The 26036-nt window shown below is 36.8% G+C and overlaps 3 protein-coding genes across 5 annotated transcripts in view; 1 reads left to right on the plus strand and 2 right to left on the minus strand.

The window, feature by feature from the left end:
• Window positions 1-22503, plus strand: part of LOC117093753 (zinc finger protein 257-like) — a 35102-nt gene extending 12599 nt beyond the window's left edge. The window contains 8 exon segments of the mRNA XM_033229266.1: window positions 7380-7506; window positions 8369-8464; window positions 19514-21221; window positions 21223-21315; window positions 21317-21442; window positions 21444-21532; window positions 21535-21657; window positions 21660-22503. Coding sequence (XP_033085157.1) covers window positions 7380-7506; window positions 8369-8464; window positions 19514-21221; window positions 21223-21315; window positions 21317-21442; window positions 21444-21532; window positions 21535-21657; window positions 21660-21790 — 2493 coding nt within the window. The 3' untranslated portion in view covers window positions 21791-22503.
• ZNF43 (zinc finger protein 43) overlaps window positions 1-26036 on the minus strand; it is a 534348-nt gene that overhangs the window by 346486 nt on the left and 161826 nt on the right. The window lies entirely within an intron of this gene.
• Window positions 1-26036, minus strand: part of LOC117091333 (putative zinc finger protein 730) — a 284531-nt gene that overhangs the window by 225241 nt on the left and 33254 nt on the right. The gene's annotated exons all lie outside the window — the stretch shown is intronic.

Consider the following 26036-nt stretch of genomic DNA (forward strand, 5'->3'; position numbering starts at 1 on the left):
CAAGCTCAAATACGTTCTACTATATGAACAGAGAGGGATGGGCGCGGTGGCTCAAGCCTGTAATCCCAGCACTTTGGGAGGCCGAGACGGGCGGATCGCGAGGTCAGGAGATCGAGACCATCCTGGCTAACACTGTGAAACCCCGTCTCTACTAAAAATACAAAAAACTAGCCGGGCGAGGTGGCGGGCGCCTATAGTCCCAGCTACTCGGGAGGCTGAGGCAGGAGAATGTCGTGAACCCGGAAGGCGGAGCTTGCAGTGAGCTGAGATCCGGCCACTGCACTCCAGCCTGGGCAACAGAGCAAGACTCCGTCTCAAAAAAAATAAATAAATAAAAGTGCTGGTGGAAGTTGTCAGATATATTTCAACATAGATCCCCCATTCAATGTCTAGGAGATGAGAAAGCAGCAGAGATGAAAGAGAAACCTTATGAAATTCTGCTGAAAATATGCCCACTTTCTTTCTAATGCTTGTGTTTCTCATGCTGAGAGTAGCTGTGCACTCTGGATGCTTAGAGAGAAGTTCTTTTTAAGGGAATATTTTCTGGCTATTTTGATAAATCTTGTGTCTAATTTGAGTTTTTCTTAAGATGCTTTTAACTTCTTTATTTCTCTCAATATAATCTTGCTCATTTGAGAGCTGATGTTCTCTCAAATGCTTTGGGTATCTGTTTTAGAAGCCTTATGAGTATCCCATGGTATCTTTGAATGAGGTGCGCTGTCACAGGGATGAGTCTTGGAGTGATCTCTACCCAGACTCATACTGGAGATCCAGCAGTATTTTTTCATGTCACCATTATAAATTGACACTGAGGCTGAAACACTTCTTCCATTCCCTTTATTGTGAAGGTGCAATTCTACCCAGGAGGCTTGCAGGCTCTCCTGCAGCTCAGGCTTCCCTCTCTGATGTGGCACTGGAGTGCTGCTGTGGCAATTGGGGTTCGCATAAGATGTGAGCTGCCAGCTGTGAGCCCTGTGCTGTGGGCTGTGCCTCAGTGGCAGATGGTAGGAGTCAAGAGAGGACACTGGTGACCAGGGGAAGGCAAGCAGGAGTGCTCTAGCCCAGCCTCAGGGAGTAGAGAGCCATTGTTTTAAAATGTAAATAGCCAAAATGATAGCATCCTAATCAACCATTTTTGCAGAAGAGTGAAAGCCTACCTTCAGCAGGCATCAGGCTTCAAGTGGCAAAACTGCCTCTTGTCATTAAGATGTGATAAGTTTATTTTGGCATTGCATATAACCGTGTAGCATACATGGAAGGCCTTTTCAATTACCAGGTGAATTTAGAATGAATTATGTATGGCATGGTGTAAATTTTTCTACTTATGGACTAATTATGATGAACATCTTTCTGTCTTTGCAGTCTCTTAAGCAGATTGACCATGCTGCACTTCACATTCTAGTTTAATTGTGTAATAAAACCATTTTCTTTCTCTTCTATCATTGTGTTTCTCTGGGGCTATAGAAAGTTTTTCTTCTCATTATATATTCCAAACACTGTCTAGAATTGCCAGACATGATATAAACACATAAGGTGCCAGCCAAGCTTTACTCTAGAGGGGACTTTCCCTCTCAGGCTTTCAGTCACCTCACAATTATGCTACACAGTATGTGCTGTCTCCTAAATATGCAAGCAGAATTATGTATCTGCCTACTTGGTATCTATAGGCCACTACAGTCACTTCTAGAGAAGCTAGGCCAGATTTCTACAAACTTCACAGGGCAGCAATCAACCATTTTACCTCTTTCAATGACTCTTGTATCTTCAGACCTGAAACTGATTCACAGAACATGGAGCTCAGAAACCCAATCAGAGTAATATGTGTGCACTGAGTAGACATGTAGACATGAGAATCTCCACTTTCTACTATCTCCTCTTGCTAAAATGTCTACAAATATGCAGGTAACACCTACTGCTACTCCACCCATCCAGAGCCTAAATCTGCAGCTCCAAATTCTGAATCTAGGTCTTAAGATTTGGAAAATACAAAGACTTTTATCTGAGGAATACAAGTCATTTTAGTTGTCAAAGTCAGAGAGACATTAAAATGAGACCCCAGGCTGGGTGTAGTGGCTCACACCTGTAATCCCAGCACTTTGGGAGGCTGAGGCAGGTGGATCACGAGGTCAGGAGTTCAAGACCAGCCTGGCCAACATGGTGAAACCCCGTCTCTGCTAAAAATACAAAAATTAGCCGGGTGTGGTGGTGGGTGCCTGTAATCCCAGCTACTTGGGAGTCTGAGGCAGAGAATTGCTTGGACCTGGGAGGCGAAGTTTGCAGTGACCTGACATCCTGCCACTGCACTCCAGCCTGGGCGACAGAGTGCACTCTATCTCAAACAAACAAACAAAAGAAACAAAACAAAACACAGTTATGTCTCTTTCCCCACTTCAAGCTATGTAATCATCTCTTGAAGCCATTTACAATTGCCACAAGTAGCTATCAATTTAACTAATAATGCGACACCGAACACTGTAACTTAAGCTGTAAACCTTAATGATGTATATCCAATCCATAGTCAATGTTATTTCTGTAAATAAATAAGAAAGGTAGGTATAGTTGTGGTTATGACTCTAGATACTTTGTTGCCTTGATCTCTCACTCCCAAAATCATTTGTTACTAACAAATATTTTTGTACCATCCCACTCTCTGTCCCTCTTTTTTTTTTTTTTTTTTTTTTTTTGCCTTTACAAATCCACTTGTAACTGCTGCTAATCAAAGTACAGATTCCAGGCAACTTGAATCTTTGCTCCCAGGTTACAGTCCTCAAGGGTGGAACAAATAAACTGTCTACTTATATCTGTGTTGCCTCGGGTTTTTCTTTTTAGGCAGACATATTACTTAGGATGTGCTAGAACAGCCTCTAGGAGAACATCTCTCTTTGATTGTACTCCGCTTGCTGTAACACCCAAGAATGTAGAGCCAGTTTGATCTGACCAAGAATCTGCACATAAGAGCTGAACCCTGCCTGAGATTCACAAGACAGGTCCAGGTTTTAGATTAAGAAGGTAATGAAAACCAACAGGAGGAATTTTCTGCATTGTAAGATGTCAACATAGACATCTTAAAGTCCCCCTTTGATAGTGTGGCTCTTTGAGCTTTTCAGGTCTTGTCCAGTGACCTGCTACAGTTACATGAGAGGATCCCAGTGTACATAGAATCTGATAGCAGAATCTGTAAGTAAAGATTAAGCATCTTAGGAGTGAGAGATCAAGGCTACAAAGTATCCACAGCCATGATCACAACTATTCCTACTCGTAAAATGTGATACTGGAGTAGAACATTTTTATCCTTCCTCTTACCCAAAAGTTAGCAAATCAGTACAGGTGATCCAGGTTCTGGAGCTTTACCAGGGCAGTTCCATTTCCTATTTAGAATCAGCCTAAATCTCTTCTGTCTGGCTTACAATTGGGCCATCAGTGCACGGTCACTGGGAATCCTCTCGGAATCACCTAGGCTTTGAGACATTTGTCTTTGAGACATTTGAGGATTTCCAGAGCAGAATTGTGTCAGGCTGACAAGAGTGGTTAACTCTGCTTCTGTCTCAGTGTAAGAGAAATGGGTCATCCTTCCCTCGTTCAAGAGATGTCTTTGGTTGGTACCCAGATGACAGTTTCTTCAGATTCCTGGTACTTGGGAGGAAAAGAAGTTCTGAAGATTCGAACAGATAAACTAAATGCTCCCATCTCATATGGCCATTAGAGTAATAGATGTAGCAATCATGGTCCCTACCATCCATGAACTTTTAGTCCAGACTAGCAACTGGATAAACAATGAATTAAGCATCATATGGTTGATATAAGAAATAGATTTGTGCAAAGAAACTTGGGGTTTATTTGGGCCGTAAGTAACACAAATAAAAAATAAATGATATTGCTGTGACTTCTGATGTCATCACCTGAAGGGATGTTTATGGACAGAAGAATTGTTATTATTTTTATTTCTTTTATTTTGCTAAGAATACATATTTATCTTCTAGTAAAATTATTCTAGATAAACTTAAGATATTTGATTAAATGGATTATTAGTATATATTATGAAATTGACAGGGCAGTAGCTAAAAAAGATTAAAGTTACATGAACTGTGGGATTTAAGTTTTTCTTAGGTAAGCTTAGGAAACAGAACTGGAAGTACCCCAGTGGCATAGAGAACAAGTTCTACGTAGGCTCCACTCCCTGCTTCAGTTCTGTTCAGTTCCTACTTGGAGACTTGACTTAGTCCTGTCCCCACCCTGGAGTCTTGCCTCAGAGAACTGATTTAATAAGATCAGAATTTTGGTTGGTGAATCCTGCTATCTTTCTAGAAGTGGTGCTCATAATTTTCTGAAATCCAAAGGCAGGTAAATGGGAATAATAAAGTATGTATTTTAGGGTCTTAATTTTTAAATTTTTTATTAAAACCAGTGCTTGTGGAGACATTCCATTTAGCAACTTGTTTTCTATTCTTAGAAATCAGTAGTTGCTCCACAAGTCACAAAAAATTAAATATAAACACAATAAAAATTCCTCTAAACTACATTAAATTTTTCCTTTATCCCTCTCATCTATCTATATAGCTTTTATTCTATACATTTTATAAAAAGTTAATGACAGAGAAACTAAAAAAATTAAAATGCTGTGCCCTTTACCTAAATCCTGGGAATTATTAAACACTTAGTACCAACTCCAAAGGTGTTATGACGATTAAGTCACATAATGTGTTATTCCCAGCACAGTGCTCTGTAACATCCTCTTGAGCACATAGAGCACAATGTTTAATAAACATTCCATCAGTACACTTGTACATGTTGTTATTTAAACACAGACTTATTCAGACAGGACTGCTTTCTATTTTCTCTGTATACTCTACAGAGCCAGTAAAGAATATGATACTTTAGGATGGAGAGTGGTTGTCTTTATTTGCCCTAGAAGTATTTGTGTTATGACAAGAGTACTGAGTGTAAGGGACTCTGTGCTATGCCTGCTTTCTCTAATGCTAATCATGAGTCCAGGGGGAGTAACATCAACATTGACAGGGGACTTGTTTAAAACATTCATTTTGGACCCTTTTCAGACCTGCAGAATCACATTACATAGAGTGGGGCCAAAATTACTAAGTGATTTGTAAGCTCATAAAAGCTTGAGATTAAATGCTTAGCTAAGTGGTTATAAGCCCAGACCTCTAATTAGGATTACGTGGGCAATTTGCAGAAAAATCCTTACTTGAGCTTTTCCCACAGGTTTTGTTTATTGTTTTAGGTGGAAACATATATGTTGTTTTAATTAAGTGTCTAATATAATTCCAAGGTGAGGTCAGAATCAACAATGAAGGGTTCAAGGCATTCATGAGAGTTAAGGTAGAAACCTTTTCACTAAAGGATGGTCACAGGGCCTGTTCTGTTTGGGTTTGGGAGAGACAAGTCAGTGTGGCCCATATTACCATTACTGTAGCAGAAATTGTTGGTGTCTGTGGCAGAGGAGGGCATCTGAAGACAGAAAAGAAAAAACTTGTATTTTTATCTTCATAAAGAAGCTCATTGTTCCTGAATCTCTACTAGTATAAAGGACAGAAATGGATGGAATGTTTCTGCAGTTCTTGGTCCTTCAGCCTGTGGGTGTGGTGGTAGCAGGTAAATGGGTGGTGCTGACACCTTTAAAGGCATATTCTCAAGATGCCGGTGTAATTGGTGCAGAAAATTTCATCTAAGCAGGAATTCCAGAGGGGAAGGAGGAAAAAAAATGCCTTTTTTTTTTTTTCCGCTAAACATGTCTCATATTAAGAGCTGTGTCCACTCTGCCTTCTGAAATGCCATGCGTTTTTACATGCAAACTTTACTTCTCTGCTTGTGTTTTTCCTCCCTAATGAGTTTGTTTTAACTATTTGTTTTAACTACTTTAAAACATTCTTATAATAGTCAAGGGTCTCTGAAAAATATGTTTTTTCCCATATACTGGAGCCTTCCACATCATGGCTCCTTCTATGCCGTGCGGAATTCTCTTCATGAATTTATAATCTACTGTATTAAAAATGTTCCCTTTGTGGCTGGGAAGGTGTGAATACTCAAGATTCCTATTGGAAGAATAAAGGGGTTCTTAAGAAAGACGGAAAACTTGTAATATTGAGGTTCCATCTGTGTTATTCATTAACTCTATACAGAACAGGATTAAGAAAGTGTTTATTTAAAGAGGATGGCATTTATTACCCAGAAAATCCTGAAAAAATATGAGAAAATGCCTGCTCTCTAGGGTGCTAAAGAAAGAATACTAAAAATCACTATTAAAAATTACACAACATGGGAGATACCTGTATCTCGAACTTGGTATAAACTGATGGTTCTTTATGGTTAAATTCGGACTACAATTTACTTCTGGGAGAAAATGTCACAGTGGTGATGCTGTGTCCTTCTTTTGTGCATCAGCACATCATAAAAATTTGTCCTAGTGCAAGTAATAATGATTCACTCGGTTAAGGAGCTCTGCGACGGATTTTTTTTAACTAGAAAGCTAATTATTTTTCTTTTCATTATAAATTATTTTTATAAAAGCCGGGCACGGTGGCTCACGCCTGTAATCCCAGCACTTTGGGAGGCCGAGGCGGGCGGATCACAAGGTCAGGAGATCGAGACCACGGTGAAACACCGTCTCTACTAAAAATACAAAAAAAAAAAAATTAGCCGAGCGCGGTGGCAGGCGCCTGTAGTCCCAGCTACTCAGGAGGCTGAGGCAGGAGAATGGCGTGAACCCGGGAGGCGGAGCTTGCAGTGAGCCGAGATCGCGCCACTGCACTCCAGCCTGGGCGACAGAGCGAGACTCTGTCTCAAAAAACAACAACAACAACAATAATTATTTTTATGCAGCTGATGTACATAAACCATCACATTTTATCTACCCCTCTTTCTTAAGTTTTCTTTGCATATATCTGTCTTTGGCAAGTGAAAACTCTCATCTTTTTTTTTACAGTCCAACAATACTAGGAAAAACGCAGGCTCTTTTACTTAGTGGATGTTTGACAAAATATTCTTCTTGGGCCAAAAACATTGGCATTACTGGCGAACTTGTTAGAAATCCAGAAACTTTAAAAAAAAAAAAAAAAAAAAAGCAGAAACTCAGACTTTCTGTAAGTCAGAATCCGTTCTCTACTCTCTCATTTGACCTTGAGACACATTAAAAATTCTGCCCATGGCCACTTGGTAAATGTGTATGGGGGTGTGTTTTTTAGAGTCAGAGAATACATTAGAGAATATTTCTGGGTTAAAAAAATATTTTCTTGGATAATTTTGGTCACTTCTATAAGGCAGAACCTGTACTCTCTACTCTCTAATTACACCTGAGTGACATTAAAAATTCTGTCCATGACCACTTGGTAATATGTGTGTGTCTGTGTTTGTGTGTTTTTCAGGGACCACTGACATTTAGGGATGTGACTGTAGAATTCTCTCTGGAGGAGTGGCAATGCCTGGACACTGTTCAGCAGAATTTATATAGGAATGTGATGTTAGAGAACTACAGAAACCTGGTCTTCCTGGGTGAGAATAACTTCAATACTCAATTCCTAATATACTCTAAAGGCTTTATTTTTGTTTTCTGTTTGCTTTTTGTTTTTTTGTAGAATGTTTTTTGGTAATTTGGTAATTTTTGATAATTATGCTTTGCATAAATGAGTTTCAAATCCCTGTTTTCAAGAAAATCATAAGGATTTGTCAGTGTAGAAAAAAATTTCTTCAAGATGTTTCATCTTGAGCTGAACTTTCCACATTGCTGAGCTGATCTGTATTCCTCACTCTAGATTAGTGATAATTTCAGAAATTTACTGGTATAAAATATTATTGCCCACACCTTAAAATCTAATTGCTGGCCAGGCGCGGTGGCTCAAGCCTGTAATCCCAGCACTTTGGGAGGCCGAGATGGGCGGATCATGAGGTCAGGAGTTCGAGACCATCCTGGCTAATACGGTGAAACCCCGTCTCTACTAAAAAATACAAAAAAAAAAAAAAAAAAAACTAGCCGGGCGACGAGGCAGGCGCCTGTAGTCCCAGCTACTCGGGAGGCTGAGACAGGAGAATGGCGTGAACCGGGAGGCGGAGCTTGCAGTGAGCTGAGATCCGGCCACTGCACTCCAGCCTGGGCGGCAGAGCAAGACTCCGTCTCAAAAAAAAAAAAAAATCTAATTGCTACCACCAATTTTTTTATTCAGTAGTTCTGAGTAGTGAATTAAGAACCTACAAATATGTAGTATTTTCTAAATATTTAGAAATAACTGTTATAAATTAGTATTTTGGAATAAATGTATTAGAATATTGTATTAACATTCTCTTTATTGAGCACATTACTAAGTTGGTAATTGCAGAATATGAACAAGATGCATATTACTTATTTTTAATAAAACAGGTATTGCGATCTCTAAGCCAGACCTAATCACCTGTCTGGAGCAAGGAAAAGAGCCCTGGAATATGAACAGACATGAGATGGTAGCCAAACCCCCAGGTAGGTGAGAGTGAAAGCCAATACAACAGATGACCCAGATGAGAGATCCAAAGGTCAAGGAGAAAGCAAGTCCTTAACATGTCATTTGGGAAGCTGTGTTCCAAAGGATATAGTTTCTGGAAGCCTGAGTTTGTATTTTTTTTTTTTCTTTGCTCTCACATAGAAAGCTTTTAAATTTTCTGTCTTATGCTTTTAAATTCTCTAAAGATTCTACTTTCCTTTCAGTAATTTTCCTTCAAGTTTACAGTGAGAGCCAAAGTCCTCACGGCATATAAGAGACTGTACAGTCTGACTGCTTTTTCATTGTTTTTAGGGACACACAAATATCTGCATAATTTAAAAAAATTCTACGTTAAGCTTTTTCTTAAGTTCTCTTTTTGCATCATGTCTGAAATAGTGGTTTCTGTTCCATTGAATTTTTTAATGTTTCTGCACATTTCATCTTTTAGTATATTATTGAAAGATAATTTGTAATTATAAAATATGATGTCGTTCTGCTTTGTTTTTTTTTCCTCCAGATCGCTTTGGCTATTCAAAGTTTATTGTAGTTTCATGTAGTCTTTAGTCTTGTATTTTCCATTACTGTGAAAAAAACTTACCACTGGAATTTTTGTAGGGAGCTTATTGAACCTATATTTATTGAATCTTATTCTTTCAACTCATAGACATAAAACATTTTTAAATTTATTTGTGTCTTCTCTATTTCTTTTCCTAGCTATCTTATATCTTTCAGTGTAAAGATTTTTTATTTCCTTGGTCAAATTTGTTCTCTGAAATTTATTTATTTTTTGAGACAGAGTTTCACTCTTGCCCAGGCTGAAGTGCAATGGCAAAGTCTCAGCTCACTGCAAACTCCGCCTCCCAGGTTCAAGCGATTCTCCTGCCACAGCCTTTTAAGTAGCAGGGATTATAGGCGCTCGCCACCATGCCTGGCTAATTTTTGTATTTTTAGTAGAGATGGGGTTTCACTATGTTGGACAGGCTGATCTCGAACTCCTGACCTCAGATGATCCGCCCTCATTAGCCTCCCAAAGTGTTGGGTTTACAGGTGTGAGCAAACCGTGCCTGGCCAGAAATTTATTGTTTTAATGCTATTGTAAATAAGATTTTTTTTTTTTGTCTATTTTATCAGATAGTTTGTTTTAAGTGTATGTTATACTTATACTTGTATGTTAGTTTTATATTTTGCTAATTTACTGAGTTTATTAGGTTTTAATGCACTGCTTATGGTTTTCTATATATAAGATCATGTCATCTACAAACAACAAATTTTTACTTATTTGTCTTCAGTTTCAATGGCTTTTTGAAAATTGTTTTGACTAATTATTCTGCCACATCAGTGCTATGTTAAAATGGAAGCATTGACAAGGTGCACAATATAATTTTGCATTTGGTATCTGTGAATTTTAAGAAGCAAACACCTCTTCAAGTTGCTATAAACTGGTTTCAGTAGGTAAAGGTCTTCCATTGGACCCGCAGGGTGATGGGATTCCCACTGGGTTTGTGATGGAGAGGGGTTGTAGCTTGGTCACAAAATTGCTGGGTCTGCACTAGCATCCACCTTTAGTTGGCTTGTTACAAGGGGCTTAGATAGTTGTAATTCCCATATTATTTTTGGACAGATGATATCCTTCAAAATTTTGCTCTGTAGGGCAAGTTTTTGTAGTTGGGTCTGTATATAATGTGCCTTAAATTGGGATGTAAATGAGTACGGCTTTTGCTGAGTACCAAAGAGAATTTCCTCGGGTCACTGTGTTGCTTTCTAGGTAAAGAGAACTGGCCATAAACTGTGGCCCAGGAAGCTGGAACTAAAACTTTGAACTGCTAAAGGCACCACATTAAAAGCCAGGGTCTGCAGGCCTGCCCCCATGGCTATAAATGGGTGTCTTCCTCCAGGCCTGTGAAAGTAAAGAATCTCTCCCAGACTGTGGCTGAAAGAATTTTGAAGTAATTACAGAGTAAATTCAGAATTCTCAGTGGGACCAAGGTGGGTTGGCCATTTCCTGTACTGCAGCCAAGACCAGGGGTCCTGTAGTTTGCCACTGGAATGAGAGCCTACCTTCTGAAGAGAACACTCCTCAATCTTGGCTTTAGCAGAATTTCACAACTTCATCCCTGGACCTTAAGGATCTCTTAAAGGCACTTACGTTGGAGATGGGGCCTTGCTACATAACCCAGGCTGGTCTTGAAATCCTGGCCTGAAGCAATTCTCCAACATTAATGTACTTGTAGCTGTCATTACAGGTTCAAGCCATGAGGCCTGGTTCTCTCATAAAGGTATTTTTGTCAGAGGCTTCACAATCATGGCACAATGCAAAGGAGGAGCAAGTCATGTCTTACATGGTGAAAGGCAAGAGGGCGTTAGCAGAGGAACTCCCCTCTATAAACCCATCAGATCTCCTGGAACTTATTCACTATCACAAGAACAGCACAGGAAAGAACCACTTTCATGATTTAATTACCTCTCCCTGTCTCTCTCCTGACACATGGGAATTATGGGAGCTACAGTTCAAGATGAGATTTGGGTGGGGATGCAGCCAAATCATATGATTTCTGTTAAAAACTGTGCTGTTGAGATTGTTATAACGATTATATTAAATTTGTTCACCACTGTAGGTTGTATTGACACCTTTGAAAAATTAAATTTTTGGCCCATGAGCAAGAATATGTTGAAGAGTTTTGTAGTTAGTTTTATATACATTTGGATTTGCCAGTTTTACTTTTGCTCTTAATTCCTAGTTTTATTCAGTTGTAGTCAGAAAACACGGTGTATAATTTTGGTATACTTAAAATGTATTTATTGTTGTTTTTAGACAGGATCTTACTCTATCACCCAGGCTGGAGTGCAGTGGCATGATTTTGGCTCACTGTCACCTCAACCTCCTGGGCTCAAGTGATCCTTTCACCTCAGCATCCCTAGTAGCTGGGACTACAGACATGTACTACCATGTCTGGCTAATTTTTATTATTTGTAGGAACAGGGTCTTACTATATTGCCCAGCTTGGTCTCAAACTTCTGGCCCCAAGAGACCCTCTCACTTTGGTCCTCCAAAGTGTTGGGGTTATAGGCATGAGGACTTCATGCTGCCATGTAATTCTCAATGTTGGATATAAGACCAGTGGGAGGTGTTTGGTTTGTGGGGAAAAATTCCTTGTGCATGGGTTGGCACCATCCTCTTTGTAATCAAAATTTTACACTCCATTAATTCAAAAGAGAGCTGGCTCATTAAAAGAACCTGGCTTCTTCACCTCACACTTGCTGTCTCTTACCATGTGGTATGTCCAGTTACTCTTGGCCTTCTACCATGATTGTAAGCTTTTTGAGACCCTCACCAGAAGCAGATGTTGGTACACACTTCTTGTACAGCCTGCCAAACTGTGAGCCAAATCTTTTTTTTTTTTTAATAAATTATCTACTCTTGAGCTTCGTGTGTATTCAAAATAATTAATACAGTCTATAATGTTTTCTAAGTTCTGTTTTATTATTGCTATTTTATCTGAATTTTCTATTTATTATTGAAAATGGGATCTTGATGTTACAATTATGTTGCTATGTATTTCCTGCTTCAATTTGTTGATATTTGCTTTATATATTTTGGAGCCCTGATGTTATATATACATATAGCTGGATAAGTATTTTATTAAATACTATATTAATTATATATAGAGATAGATTTTTTTTTTTTTTGAGATGGAGTCTTACTTTGTTGCCCAGGTTGGAGTACAGTGGCACGATCTCAGCTCACTGCATCCTCCGTCTTCCAGGTTCAAACGATTCTTCCACCTCAGCCTCCTGAGTTGCTTGGATTGCAAGGCGCACGTGCCACCATGCCCGGCTAATTTTTGTATTTTTAGTAGAGTCGGGGTTTCACCATGTTAGCCAGGATGGTCTTGAACTCCTGACCTCGTCATCCACCTGCCTAGGCCTTCCAGAGTTCTGGGATTAAAGGCATGAGCCACCATGCCCAGCCCTATATAGATATATATATGTATGCATATATATGTTATATATACACATATCTGTATGTATACATATATATACACACATACACATATGGATAGATACCAGTTAAATTGACCCATTTTACCATTATATAATATTAGTCTTTGTCTCATGCTAGTACTTAGGACATATTATGTCTACTGTAATTATGACGACCTCACCCAATTGTTACTGTTTGCGTGGAATATGGAATTTTTTCATTGTTACTTTCAGCCTATTTAACTAAATGCTAAAATGAATCTCTTGTATGCAGCATATTATATGCTGTTTTTCTTAAGCCAATTAGGCATTTAATTTTTTAAATATAATTTACTTAGTTTTTTATTTTTGAGATAGGTTCTCACTCTGTCAACCAGGCTGGTTTGCAATGGTTTGATGATGGCTCACAGCGGCTTCAACCTCCCAAACTCAGATGATCCTCTCGTTTCAGCCTCTCAGATAGCTGGGATACAAGTATGTGGCATCACATCTAACTAGTTTTTTTGTATTTTTTGTAGAGACACAGTTTTGCCATGTTGCCCACTCTGGTTTTGACCTTCTGAGATTAAGTGATCAGTCCACCTTGGCCTTCCAAAGTCCTGGGATTACATTTTTAAAAATTAAATAGTTTAATTAATTTGTATTTAAAATAATTGCTTAAAGAAATGTTTCTGTTACCAGTTTTATTATTATTGTTTTATGTGCTCTTATAGATATGTTTTTTCTCATTTCCTATTTTACCACCTTAAATTTTGTTTAATTTTATAGTGACATTTTGATTATTTTTCTATTTGTTTAGTGTACTTTCTATAAATATTATCTTCATAATCATCTTGAAAAGTGAAGATTACATAAAACATCTTAAAGTTAAAACAATATATTTTAATCTCATAACAACTTCAACTGAATACAAATACTATACCTCTACATTTTTATTAATATTATAAATTATATCTAATAACAGATTTATGCAGATTTATATTTTGTTTTTCGTATTCTATGGAAGAAATTTAGGGATTTTATGCACCATCATTGTAATAGTAAAGGATTCTATGTGTGTCTGTATATTTACATTTAATAGAGAGCTTTATATTTACGTAGTCATGTAAATATAATTTTATTTTTATAAAATTTTTTTATATATTATAATTTTTACAAAAATTCATGCTGTGCAGAATTTTATTTTTTAATGTAATGGACTCATTGTAGCATTTCTTTGTTTTTATATGCAAAGTCTCACCATGTTCCTCAGGATGTTCTTGAACTCCTGGTCCCAAGTGATGTGACTGCCTGGGCCTCCTAAAACTGTCAGATGATAGGCATGAGCCCCTCTGCCTCGCCACCATGTAGCATTTTTTGTAGGACAGTGCTAGTCATGATGAACACTCTCACCTTTTGTTTTGGAAAGTATTTTTATCTTTTTTTGAAGTAAAATAATTTCAAATCAAGTATTATTGGTCAGGTATTATTTTATTACCTCAAAATTTGGGAAGAACTTAGTCTTTTTCATGTTCAAGTAAACTCTGTATTACTTTTTCCCTATAGACTTCTTCCAAGATTTTGTTCATGAGTATACAGATCGACTTGATGCTGTCCAATAAGTATTACATTCTACATTTTAAATTTGTTTTGCAATTTTATATTTTTGTATTATATTTTAGAACATGCCACCTCATACCAGTTAATTGTGTCTTGATTTTTCAGTTTATGTTATAATTGTGTATGACAATATTTAGTTCTGAACAATTTAACACAGTGTGGAGCAAAATCAAATATGAATCAGCCAAACATATATTGCCAATATTATTATCTCTATGTTTGTTTGCCTTTATAAATATTATCCCTGTGTTTTCTTTATAACTTGTATATTTGTTGTGTAGGTTTGTTGTTTAATCCAGTGCAGATGAGTAGTCACAAAAATTCTAATTTCAACATCCTATTTATTTGTGAATCCTCCATATCTTGTTTATTTGTGAATCTCTATTATTTTTCTGTGAAAGAAATACTTTTGGATTTGAAGATAATTTAAAAACTACCGGCAGGGTGTGGTGGCCTGTAATCCCAGCACTTTGGGAGACCAAGGTGGGTGGATCACCTGAGGTCAGTTTGAGACCAGCCTGGCCAAAGTGGTGAAAGTCCGTCTCTACTAAAAATACAAAAAAATTAGCTGGGCATGGTGGTGGGTACTAGTAGTTCAGCTACTCGGGAAGCTGAGGCAGGAGACTCGCTTGAACCCAGGAGGCAGAGACTGAAGTGAGCCAAGATCACGCCATTGTACTCCAGCTGGGCGACAAGAGCGAAACTCCGTCTCAAAAAACTATACTCATAACTAAATTTCTCTTCTAGCTACTATTGTTTTTACTTGTCAAAAACACATAATAATTTATAATAAAATTTTTTTTTTTTTTTTGAGACGGAGTCTGACTCTGTCGCCCAGGCTTGAGTGCAGTGGCCAGATCTCAGCTCACTGCAAGCTCCACCTCCCGGGTTTACGCCATTCTCCCGCCTCAGCCTCCCGAGTAGCTGGGACTACAGGCGCCCGCCACCTTGCCCGGCTAGTTTTTTGTATTTTTTAGTAGAGACGGGGTTTCACCGTATTCGCCAGGATGGTCTCGATCTCCTGACCTCGTGATCCGCCCGTCTCGGTCTCCCAAAGTGCTGGGATTACAGGCTTGAGCCACCGGGCCCGGCCTAAAATATTTTCATATATTCAATTTAGTTATATTGACATCATTATGCAACATATTGCTGAAGCATTTTTATCTTGCAAAGCTAAATCTCAATACACATTGTACAACTACCAACTTTTCTAGTATTACAGCACTTTTGAAGCACCACTCTGTTTTGTGTTCCTAGTGGTGTAACTTCTTTATGTATCTCATACAATCTCTGTCTGTTTGTGGCTGGCTCATGTTACTTTGCAAAATATCATCAAGATTTATCTGTGTAGTTAGAATATTTTCTGCTTTTTGAAAACTGAGTGATATGATTGGGCGCGGTAGCTCACATCTGTAATCCCAGCACTTTGGGAGACCAAGGCTGGTGGATCACCTGAGGTTAAGAGTTCTAGACCAGCCTGGCCAACATGGTGAAACCCCATCTCAACTAAAAATACAGAAATTAGCTGGGTGTGGTGGTAGGTGCCTGTAATCCCAGCTACTCAGGGGGCCAAGGCAGGAGAATTACTTGAACCCGGGAAGCAGGGGTTGCAATAAGCTGAGATCATGCCATCGCACTCCAGCCTGGGGGACAAGAGTGAGACTTCGTCTCAAAAAAAAAAAAAAAAAAGAAAGAAAACTGAGTGATGTTCCAGTATTTTTACATTTCAAATTATATCTATTGAATAATTGGTGACAGAAATTAGTATTGTTTTTACCTATTGGCTTTCAGTAACAATGCTACAATTATTATGGGTATGTAAATGACTCTTTATATGACCATATATATTAAAGTTTATGTGTTGCATTCTATTTGATTTGTCTAGTTTTCAGCTTGATACTGATACTAAATTGTTTTAATTCTGTAGCTTTGTAATATGTTTTGAAATAAGGAATTATAATGCCTCCAACCTTTTTTTTTTTTTTTGAAGATTGTTGGGTACTTTGTTGTCTCTTGCAACAGCACTCTTGAGTCTGCTATTACTATTTTTTCAAAAATGCAATGAGAAATTTGAAAAACATTGCATTCAATCTGTAGATTACATTAAATGATATAAACATCTATACAACATTAATTATTTTAATCTTTGAACAAGAGTATGCTTGAGTGTATTGTTTAATTTCTATATATTTGAATTTTTCAGTTTTTTTCCATTGTTTTATATTCTTATTCCATTTTGTTCATAGAAAGTAATCCTTAAAATTTTAGGGTTTTTGTTGTTGTTGTTGTTGTTTTTGAGACACTCTCAACTCTGTTGCCCAGGATTGGGGTGCAGTGGTGTGATCTTGGCTCACTGCAACTCCTGCCTCCTTGGTTCAAGCGATTCTCATGCTTCAACCTGCTGAGTATCTGGGATTATAGGCACATGCCACCAGGCCCAGTTAAGTTTTGTATTTTTGGTAGAGACAGGGTTTCGCCATGTTGACTAGGCTGGTCTCAAACTCCTGACCTCAGGTGATCTACCCGTCTCAGCCTCCCAAACTGCTGGGATTACAGACATGAGCCACCGTGCCTGGCCAAAGTTTCAGGGGTTTTTTTGTTGTTGTTGTTATTTGTTTGTTTGTTTTGAGACAGAGTCCTGCTCTGTTGCCAGACTGGAGTGCAGTGGTGTGATTTCTGCTCACTGCAACCTCCGCCTCCTGGGTCCAAGCGATTCTCCTGCCTCAGCCTCCCAAGTAGCTGGTATCACAGGCATGCACTACCATACCCGACTAATTTTGTATTTTCATGTTGGCCAGGCTGGTCTTGAACTCCTGACCTCAGATGATCCACCTGCCTCGGCCTCCCAAAGTGCTGGGATTACAGGTGTAAGCCACTGCGCCCAGCTCAAAATTTTAGTTTTGAAACACTTGTTGAGATTTATTTTTTGACCTAACCGGTGGTCTATCAAAAAGAGTGTTGTATGAGCTATTGCAAAGGGTGTGTTTCCTGATATTGAGAAGTGTTTTCTATATCTGTTAGAAATACTTGCTTTATACTGCTCTGAAGTCTACTGTTTCCTTACTAATATTATCTTGTTTTATTATTATCAGAGAACGTGAGGTATCAAAATATCCTACTATTATTATATTGTTTTCTATGTGTTTCTTCAATTATGTCAATATTTACCTTACATATTTGGAACTCTAAGGTGAGATACACGCACACACACACAAATATGCATATATACAAATTTTTCATAGGTTCCCCGTCAATCTATTATTGCTTAATGTCCTTCGTCTTTTGGAGTTTTGACTTCATATACATTTTATGTAATGTGAGTTTTTGACTTAAGATGTAGTTTGTGTAATACTACTTTGACCTTTTCTGCTCTCATTTGGTTAGTATTTGGATAAAATACCTACATCAATCTTGTCACTTTCAGGCTTTTTTTTATTATTAGTTCTAAACTGACTCTTGTAGAAAGACAAGTCGGGTCTTGAGTTTTAATGTTTTTTAATGAATCCCTTTATTGAAACTATGTCTCTTGATTAGAAAGCTAATTATACATATATGTAAGTAATTTTCTAAAAGACAAAGACTTCCTGTTATTTTATTAATTATTTTATTTGATTCTTGTATCTTTATCCCTCATTTCTCCCTTTCTGTCTTCCATTGTGTCTGTTTCATTAGTATTGATATGGTTTCACTTCTTTCTTATTCTCTTTTGGGTGTCTATACAGATATTTTCTTTGTGGTACCTTGGGGATTACATAAAACCTCTAAAAGATAAAATAGTATATATTTAATCTGGTGAAAAATGAACTGCAGTTATATACAAAAATTGTTCCCCATTACATCTGCCCTCAACTTTGTTATTGATATTGCTAATTATCTGTTGTATATTTATTAACAGATATTTACAATACTTTCTGCGCTTTTATTTTTCTAATTTTAGAGCATAATTATAAATGTTTTCTGTCCCATTATGAGAATGCTAAGGAATTCTATTTTTGTGTATGTATGTTTCCCAGGAACTTCGGTAGTTTTATATGATTTTGTGTTGTTTTCTAGCATCGTGTTATTTTCAGTGGAAGAAACTTTTTTCAGCATCTTTGATATATATATAGGTCATATGCAGTGCCAATATACTGTCTCAGGATTTGGTTATTTTAGAAGGTCTTTTTAAAATTTTTTTGGTAGGACATTTTTGCTGATGATTATTCTTTTCACCTGACAGCATTTTTTCTTCAGGACTTTGGCAATATCACACCGTTTTCTTCTGGCCTGCAAAATTTTCTTTTGAAAAACTCACTGTTTAGCGTGTCACTCTATGCTTATAAACGACACATCACTTTCATCTTGCAGTTCTTGAGATTCTCTTGTCTGTGACATTTTAAATTGTTCTTATGTGTTTTTTAAATAAATATCTTGTATGTGTATTTTAGTTTGTTGAACTTCTTTATTTTTATATCATTTTTTTCTTTTAGAATTGGTTAGTTATTATCTCTTTGTATTTTACCTCCACAATTACTGTTTTTTTTCTCATTTTTCTGATTTTCAATAGTTGTCTGTGCTGCTTTTACTCATTGAGTGTTATTCAACTTATTTTAAATTTCTAAAATTTATACATTTTTATTTTATAATGATTGCTTTCTGAAAATTTCATGATTTTTTTGATGGGACCATGTTGCCCTAGTATTTTGTATATATTGTAATCTTTGATTGAGACTTGGACATTAAAAAAAAAAAAAAGGTTCCTGTCACAGTCTTTACAATGTAGCTTTATTCTGGCATAGTCTGAAACCAGTTGTCATGGTTAGACATTCTGAGAGCCTTTTAAACATGTTCTTAAGAATGTGTCTTATCTGAAATGTTTTATTTTCTAGTTTAAAAAGTTTATTTGCATGACTTCTTCCTAGTTATCAATCACTTGCTACCCTTGTTCCCTGTCTGTGGTACTGCAGTCTCTGTGCTGCTGTAACATTTACCTTTGGTCTCAGCAGTCTCAAAGTGTTATTCCAAAGTATACTTTTTTTTTTTTCAACATTTTATTTAATGGGAGAATGAAACCAGTGTCTTGAAAGACCCCTAAAAGCCAGACATAAAAATGTATGTGCCAATATTTTTCTTTTAAATAGAAACAAGGAGTTGGCAATGTATACTTCTAAGGGCACTATGTTATACTGGGGAGAAGGAAGTGCTGTGTTGGGTTAATATAACAGATTTTTCTTTTTCTTCTATGTTGCTTTTTACATTGTGTTCACCTGGGGCACTTTGCACACTTAACTCATGTATAATTTTCCAAAAATGTGTTTTGGTCAGTATGTTTTTGTTACATTTTATATGTTTTTGAATAAATTAGAGCCTGTGGTATTTTGCTATGTCATCTTGCTTAGGTAGTGTATACAGTTTTATAGGTTAGATTTGTAAAAAATATTTACCTGAGTCTAGTAAGTGGAGTAATTTGTTGTTTTAATTTCTTTTAGTTATGTGTTCTCATATTGCCGAAGACCTTTGGCCGGAGCAAGACATAAAAGATTTTCCCCAAAAAGTCATACTGAGGAGACATGATAAATGTGAACATGAGAATTTACAATTAAGAAAGGGCTGTAAAAGTGTGGATGAGTGTAAGGTGTGCAAAGGAGGTTATAATGGACTTAACCTATGTCTGATAACTACCCAGAACAAAATATATCAGTGTGATAAATATGTGAAAGTCTTCTATAAATTTTCAAATTCAGATAGACATAAGATAAGACATACTGAAAAGAAAACTTGCAAATGTAAAGAATGTGGCAAATCATTTTCCATGCTTTCACAACTAACTCAACATAAGAGAATTCATATTAAAGAGAATTCCCACAAATGTGAAGAATGTGGCAAAGCCTTTAACAAGTCCTCAGCCCTTACTCGACATAAGATGACTCATACTGGAGAGAAACCCTACAAATGTGAAGAGTGTGGAAAAACTTTTAACCGGCCTTCACACCTTACTCAACATAAGATAATTCATACTAGAGAGAAATCCTACAAATGTGAAGAGTGTGGCAAAGCCTTTAACCGGTCTTCACACCTTACTCAACATAAGATAATTCATAGTAGAGAGAAGCCCTACAAGTGTGATGAATGTTGCAAAGCCTTTGACTGGTCCTCAGCTCTCACTACTTTTACTCAACATAAGAGAATTCATACTGGAGAGAAACCCTACAAATGTGAAGAGTGTGGAAAAGCCTTTAAACAGTCCTCAGCCCTTACTCGACATAAGATGATTCATAGTGGAGAGAAACCCTACAAATGTGAAGAGTGTGGAAAAGCCTTTAACCGGTCTTCATACCTTATTCGACATAAGATAATTCATACTAGAGAGAAACCCTACAAATGTGAAGAGTGTGGTAAAGCCTTTAACCAGTCTTCACACCTTACTCAACATAAGTTAATTCATACTAGAGAGAAACCCTACAAATGTGAAGAGTGTGGTAAAGCCTTTAACCGGTCTTCACACCTTACTCAACATAAGGTAATTCATACTAGAGAGAAACCCTACAAATGTGAAGAGTGTGGAAAAGCCTTTAACTGGTCTTCACACCTTACTCAACATAAGGTAATTCATACTGGAGAGAAACCCTACAAATGTGAAGAGTGTGGTAAAGCCTTTAACCAGTCTTCACACCTTACTCAACATAAGTTAATTCATACTGGGGAGAAGCCCTGCAAATGTGAAGAGTGTGGCAAAGCTTTTAACCGGTCTTCATACCTTACTCAACATAAGAGAATTCATACTGGAGAGAAACCCTACAAATGTGAAGAGTGTGGAAAAGCCTTTAACTGGTCTTCACATCTTACTAAACATAAGAGAATTCATACTAGACAGAAGGCCTACAAATGTGATGAATATTGCAAAGCCTTTAACTGGTCCTCAGCTCTTACTACCCTTATTCAACATAAGATAATTCATACTGGAGAGAAACCCTACAAGTGTGAAGAGTGTGGCAAAGCCTTTAACTGGTCTTCATACCTTATTAGACATAAGTTAATTCATACTGGGGAGACACCCTACAAATGTGCAGAATGTGGCAAACCTTTTAATCGTTTCTCATACCTTACCATACATAAGATAATTCATGCTGGAGAGAACCCCAACAAATGTAAAGAATGTGGCAAAGCTTGTAACCATTCCTCAAACCTTACGAAACATAATTCATAATGGAGAAAAACCCTACAAATGTGAAGAATGTGTCAAGGCTTTTAACTGTTCCTCAATCCTTACTAAACATAAAGGAATTCATAATAGAGAAGCCCTACAAATGTGAAGAACGTGGCCTGGCTTTTAACAAATCTTCAACATTCACTAAGCACAAAATAATTCATGCTGGAGAGAAATCCTTGAAATGTGATGAATGTGGCATAGCCTCTACCCAGTTCTCATTTCCTACTAAACATGAGAACTCATGTGGAAGATAAAGCCTACGAATGTGAAGAATGTGACAAAGCCTTTAAAAGTTCTCAACTCTTATTACACATAATTTATACTGGACAGAAATCCTAAAGTGTGAAGAATGTCACAAAGCCCTTAACAAGTCCTCAATTCTTAACAGATATAAGATGTTTCATACTGGAGCGAAACTACAATCCTGAATGATGTCACGGTGCTTTTCACAACACCTCAAACTTTTCTAAACATAAAAATAAAAAAAATTATACTAGTGCAAAACTCTAGAAATATAAAGAATGTGAAAAAACTTTTAAATGGTTTTCATACTTGATTGCAGATAAAATAATTTATACTGGAGAAAACTCCAAGTGTGAAGAATATAACTTTTAACCAGTGTTCATAGCTTATTGTACAGGAAAGCATTTATAGTTGAGAAATGGTGTACAAATATAAAGAATGTGGAAAAGTCATTAATATGTGCTCACATATTACACAACATCAGAGAGTTCATACTTAATAAAAGTATTATAAATACAATTACTTTCAAATGATCTGTCAGAAATAAAAGCCTTTAAAGTGAAGAAGAGTTTATTCTGAAGACAAACATTACAAATATAAAGGGGTTTATAGTGCTTTTACTTGTATCATTTTACTGTACACATTTTGTACTGGAGAATAACCCTGAAGCAGTTGCTAACATTTTGTTCAGCATTAGGAAATTTATATTGGAGAAGAATTCAGCAAATGTAATGAATTTGGAAAAACATTTTTTCCATAACTATAGCTTAGAAAATGCCAGAGCTCATACTAAAATATACTTTTGCAGATGCAATAAATACAAAGAAATATTTAATTCAAATTGAGTTTATATAATTATCAAGAGAATTAACAGTAGAAATAGCTAAGGCACTGACACTTCAGACATTGCACTAAATCAGACTGCTGTGTATAGAAAATCCAAAACTACAGTTGGTAAGTAAATTAATTTTACATAACTTTAAAATGAGTAGACATTTCTTTGAAAAGTCATAATTACATTCAAGTATACTTTTTTGATAAAATCATAAAACTTTTTTTTTTTTGAGACAGAGTCTTGCTCTGTCCCCCAGGCTGGAGTGCAGTGGCCAGATCTCAGCTCACTGCAAGCTCCGCCTCCCAGGTTTACGCCATTCTCCTGCCTCAGCCTCCCCAGTAGCTGGGACTACAGGCGCCCGCCAGCTCACCCGGCTAGTTTTTTGTATTTTTTGAATAGAGACGGGGTTTCACCGGGTTAGCCAGGATGGTCTCGATCTCCTGACCTCGTGATCCGCCCGTCTCGGCCTCCCAAAGTGCTGGGATTATAGGCTTGAGCCACCGCGCCCGGCCACCATAAAACTTTTTAAAAGTAAATAATGACGTTAAGTCAACTCTCAAATTACTTCATGCTAGTTCTTCATTTCTTTTGTATTCACCTGTGAAAGCATGTGATTAACTATTGCTGCATCAGAGATACGAGAGATACTTTATTAGGTGGGAATTATATATGACCTTTTCTATTAAAGAGTAAGGACATTGAAATGTAAGATGCATAGGAATCTAAGTGAAGAGGCTCTTTGTGGTTAACTTAGTGAAGTATGAGGTAGTTGTTCAGAGTAATATTCTTTCAAGTTATGAGAGAAAAACATTTTTAATTTTAGTTAAATGTAAGTTGAAATTAAATAAAATAGTACCATATAATGTTACTGATTGTGCTTTTATTTAATAAAATGCAGTACATTTAAACATTTTTAGATTATGTGTGGACTTAATTTATAATTAAATATTTTCTTTTACCACATTAAGACTATTGTACATTCTGGTCGGGCACAGTGGCTCACGTCTGTAATCCCAACACTTTGGGAGGCTGAGGCAGGTGGATCACTTGAGGCCAGGAGTTCGAGACCAGCCTGGCCAACATGGTGAAACCCTGTCTCTACTACAAATACAAAAATTTAGCCAGGCATGGTGGTGGGTGTCTGTAATCCCAACTATTTGGGAGATTGAAGCAAGAGAATCACTTGAACCCGGGAGGCAGAGATTGCAGAGAGCCAAGATCACGCCATTGCACTCCAGCCTGGGCAACAAGAGCAAGACCCCGTCTCAAAAAAAAAAAAAAAAAAAAAAGACTTGTGCATTCAATGGAGCATTATTATTCCACTAACTTTAACATACCCACCTTACTGAAGGGTGTAGGTAAAATATGGTAACAATATACTATTTGGCAACATACTGGAATAACACCTCTAGTAATCTCTTCTGCCAATGGCTTCAAATTGCAAATAAGAAATATTTTTCCCATAGGTTACATTTTTATCCTTTTTTTCTTAAATTTATTCTTTTTAATTTTGTGGTTACACAGTATGTGTATATATTTATGCCATATACTGCATATTTTGGTACAGGTACATAATATATAATAATTACATCAGGATAAATGAGGCATCCATCACCTCTAGCATTTATCCTTTTTATTACAAATGGTTTGATTAGTAAAATAACAAAAATACTATTATTTTAAAATATTAAAAGTATTTTAAAATTTACAGTTGTTCTTGACTACAGGGTCATTTTCATGGTCATAATAAAGTTTATATAGAAGTATAAATAAAATTGATACATTTCTAAGTCCTGAATAAATATTTAAAGAATTTACTACTTATTTTTCTTTGAACATGTTTTCTCTCTGCCTGCAAACACATACAGGCTTTTAGTTTCGATTTACATAGAGTTAAATACATACATATATTACTCTAAAAATAAACCTTAGTTGTAAGAAAATTATGAAGTGTGTGTATGACTATGAGTTTGTACCCATTTTCAGAAGGAGAAAGCAATATTGGAACAAAATAAATTCTTTTAATAAGGTGACTTATTAGAAAACTAAAAACCTTGAAAATGTTGAAAGCAAATCTATACTCTGTGCATTGTGTTGAATTCATTGCTGTAAAATGTTAGGGTTTATGGTTCAGAATCTCCCTATGCACATTCTCTGTTTTTACTTGTCTGGTACTCATACTAGACCCGTAATTTTCTCGTTTTGTATTTTATGAAGTACTTATTATGTGAGCTGGTCAGGGATTTTAAGAATGATTGTTATGAAATTTAAGAGTACACACAAAATGATTTTTAGATGTCATTTAAAAATTAGTGTATCATTATATTTTAACATTTGATTTTTGTTTTATTGGAGAAACCTGTATAAGCCTAATTTTCTTTACTGTTTCTTTCACTTTTTATAATTGACACAAGTAAATCTATTGAGGGAGCTAATTTGCTTTGGTAAGTACTAGGGAGACTTCATAAGTCATGAGGATGTTTTTACATATAAATGTAGCAAACAAATATGACAGTTCTGAGTAAAACATGCTTTATAATAAATCATAAATATTTTTGCTGGAGTTAGTTTGTAATTTCAAGTCAGTGATGGAAAATAGCAATGGTGAAGAAATAACATTGATTCATCATGTGGAGAAGACATTTTCAGGCTGCAAAACTGACTTCCTGAATTTAAAGACAAATTCTGCTGCTTTCTTTTTTTTTTTTTTGAGATGGTGTCTCCTAGGCTGGAGTGCAGTGGCATGATCTCGGCTCACTGCAAGCTCACCTCCTGGGTTCACGCCATTCTCCTGCCTAAACCTCCTGAGTAACTGGGACTGCAGGCGCCCGCCACCACGCCTGGCTAATTTTTTTGTATTTTTAGTAGAGACAGGGTTTCACCGTGTTAGCCAGGATGGTCTCGATCTCCTGACCTGGTGATCCGCCCACCTTGGCCTCCCAAAGTGTTGAGATTACAGGTGTGAACCACTGCACCCAGCCTGCTGCTTTTATTTTCTAATGATCTTCAATTTTGTCTTATGTGTGTTGCAACTAAGTCTTTCCTCTTTTACTGTGTTATGACTAAAGTGTTCTCATTGTTGTCTTCATGCCTTGTCATTTTACGTGGTAGTTTGTAGGTTCTAATGAGAAAGTTGGTATTTTTAATGCAGTGAAAAATTGGTTTTAACTGAAGAATTTGCTTATCAATAAAACTGTCAGATTAGTTAATTAAGAGAATGGACATACATGGTTAACAAGTGAAAAGATTACATCAGTTAGCTTTGTTTTTCTTTGTAAAAAAATGTTTTATTCTTACAAAAAGCATGGCAAATATAAAATTTGTAAAAAAAAGTATTTCAGAAATTAGATTCTAAATAGAGTTAATGGTAAATGAACAATTTTAAATTTAATTTCCTGTCATATATTTGTAGCACAACTTATGTTTCTATGTAGAATCTTTTTTTTTTTTTTTTTTTCTGTTTTTGAGATGGAATTTCACTCTCTCTCCCAGGCTGGAGTGAAGTGGCCCAATCTCAACTCACTGTGACCTCCACCCTGCAGATTCCAGCTATTCTCCCACCTCAGCCTCCTGAGTAGCTGGGATTACACCATGCCCAGCTAATTTTTGTATTTTTAGTAGTTTTGGGGTTTCACCATGTTGGCCAGGTTAGTCTCAAACTCCTGACCGCAGGTGATCCACCCGCCTCGGCATCCCACAGTGTTGGGATTACAGGCATGAGCCA

Source organism: Trachypithecus francoisi, unplaced genomic scaffold (assembly GCF_009764315.1).
Source record: "Trachypithecus francoisi isolate TF-2019V2 unplaced genomic scaffold, Tfra_2.0 Lachesis_group12, whole genome shotgun sequence".
In the NCBI taxonomy this organism is placed as follows: Eukaryota; Metazoa; Chordata; class Mammalia; order Primates; family Cercopithecidae; genus Trachypithecus; species Trachypithecus francoisi.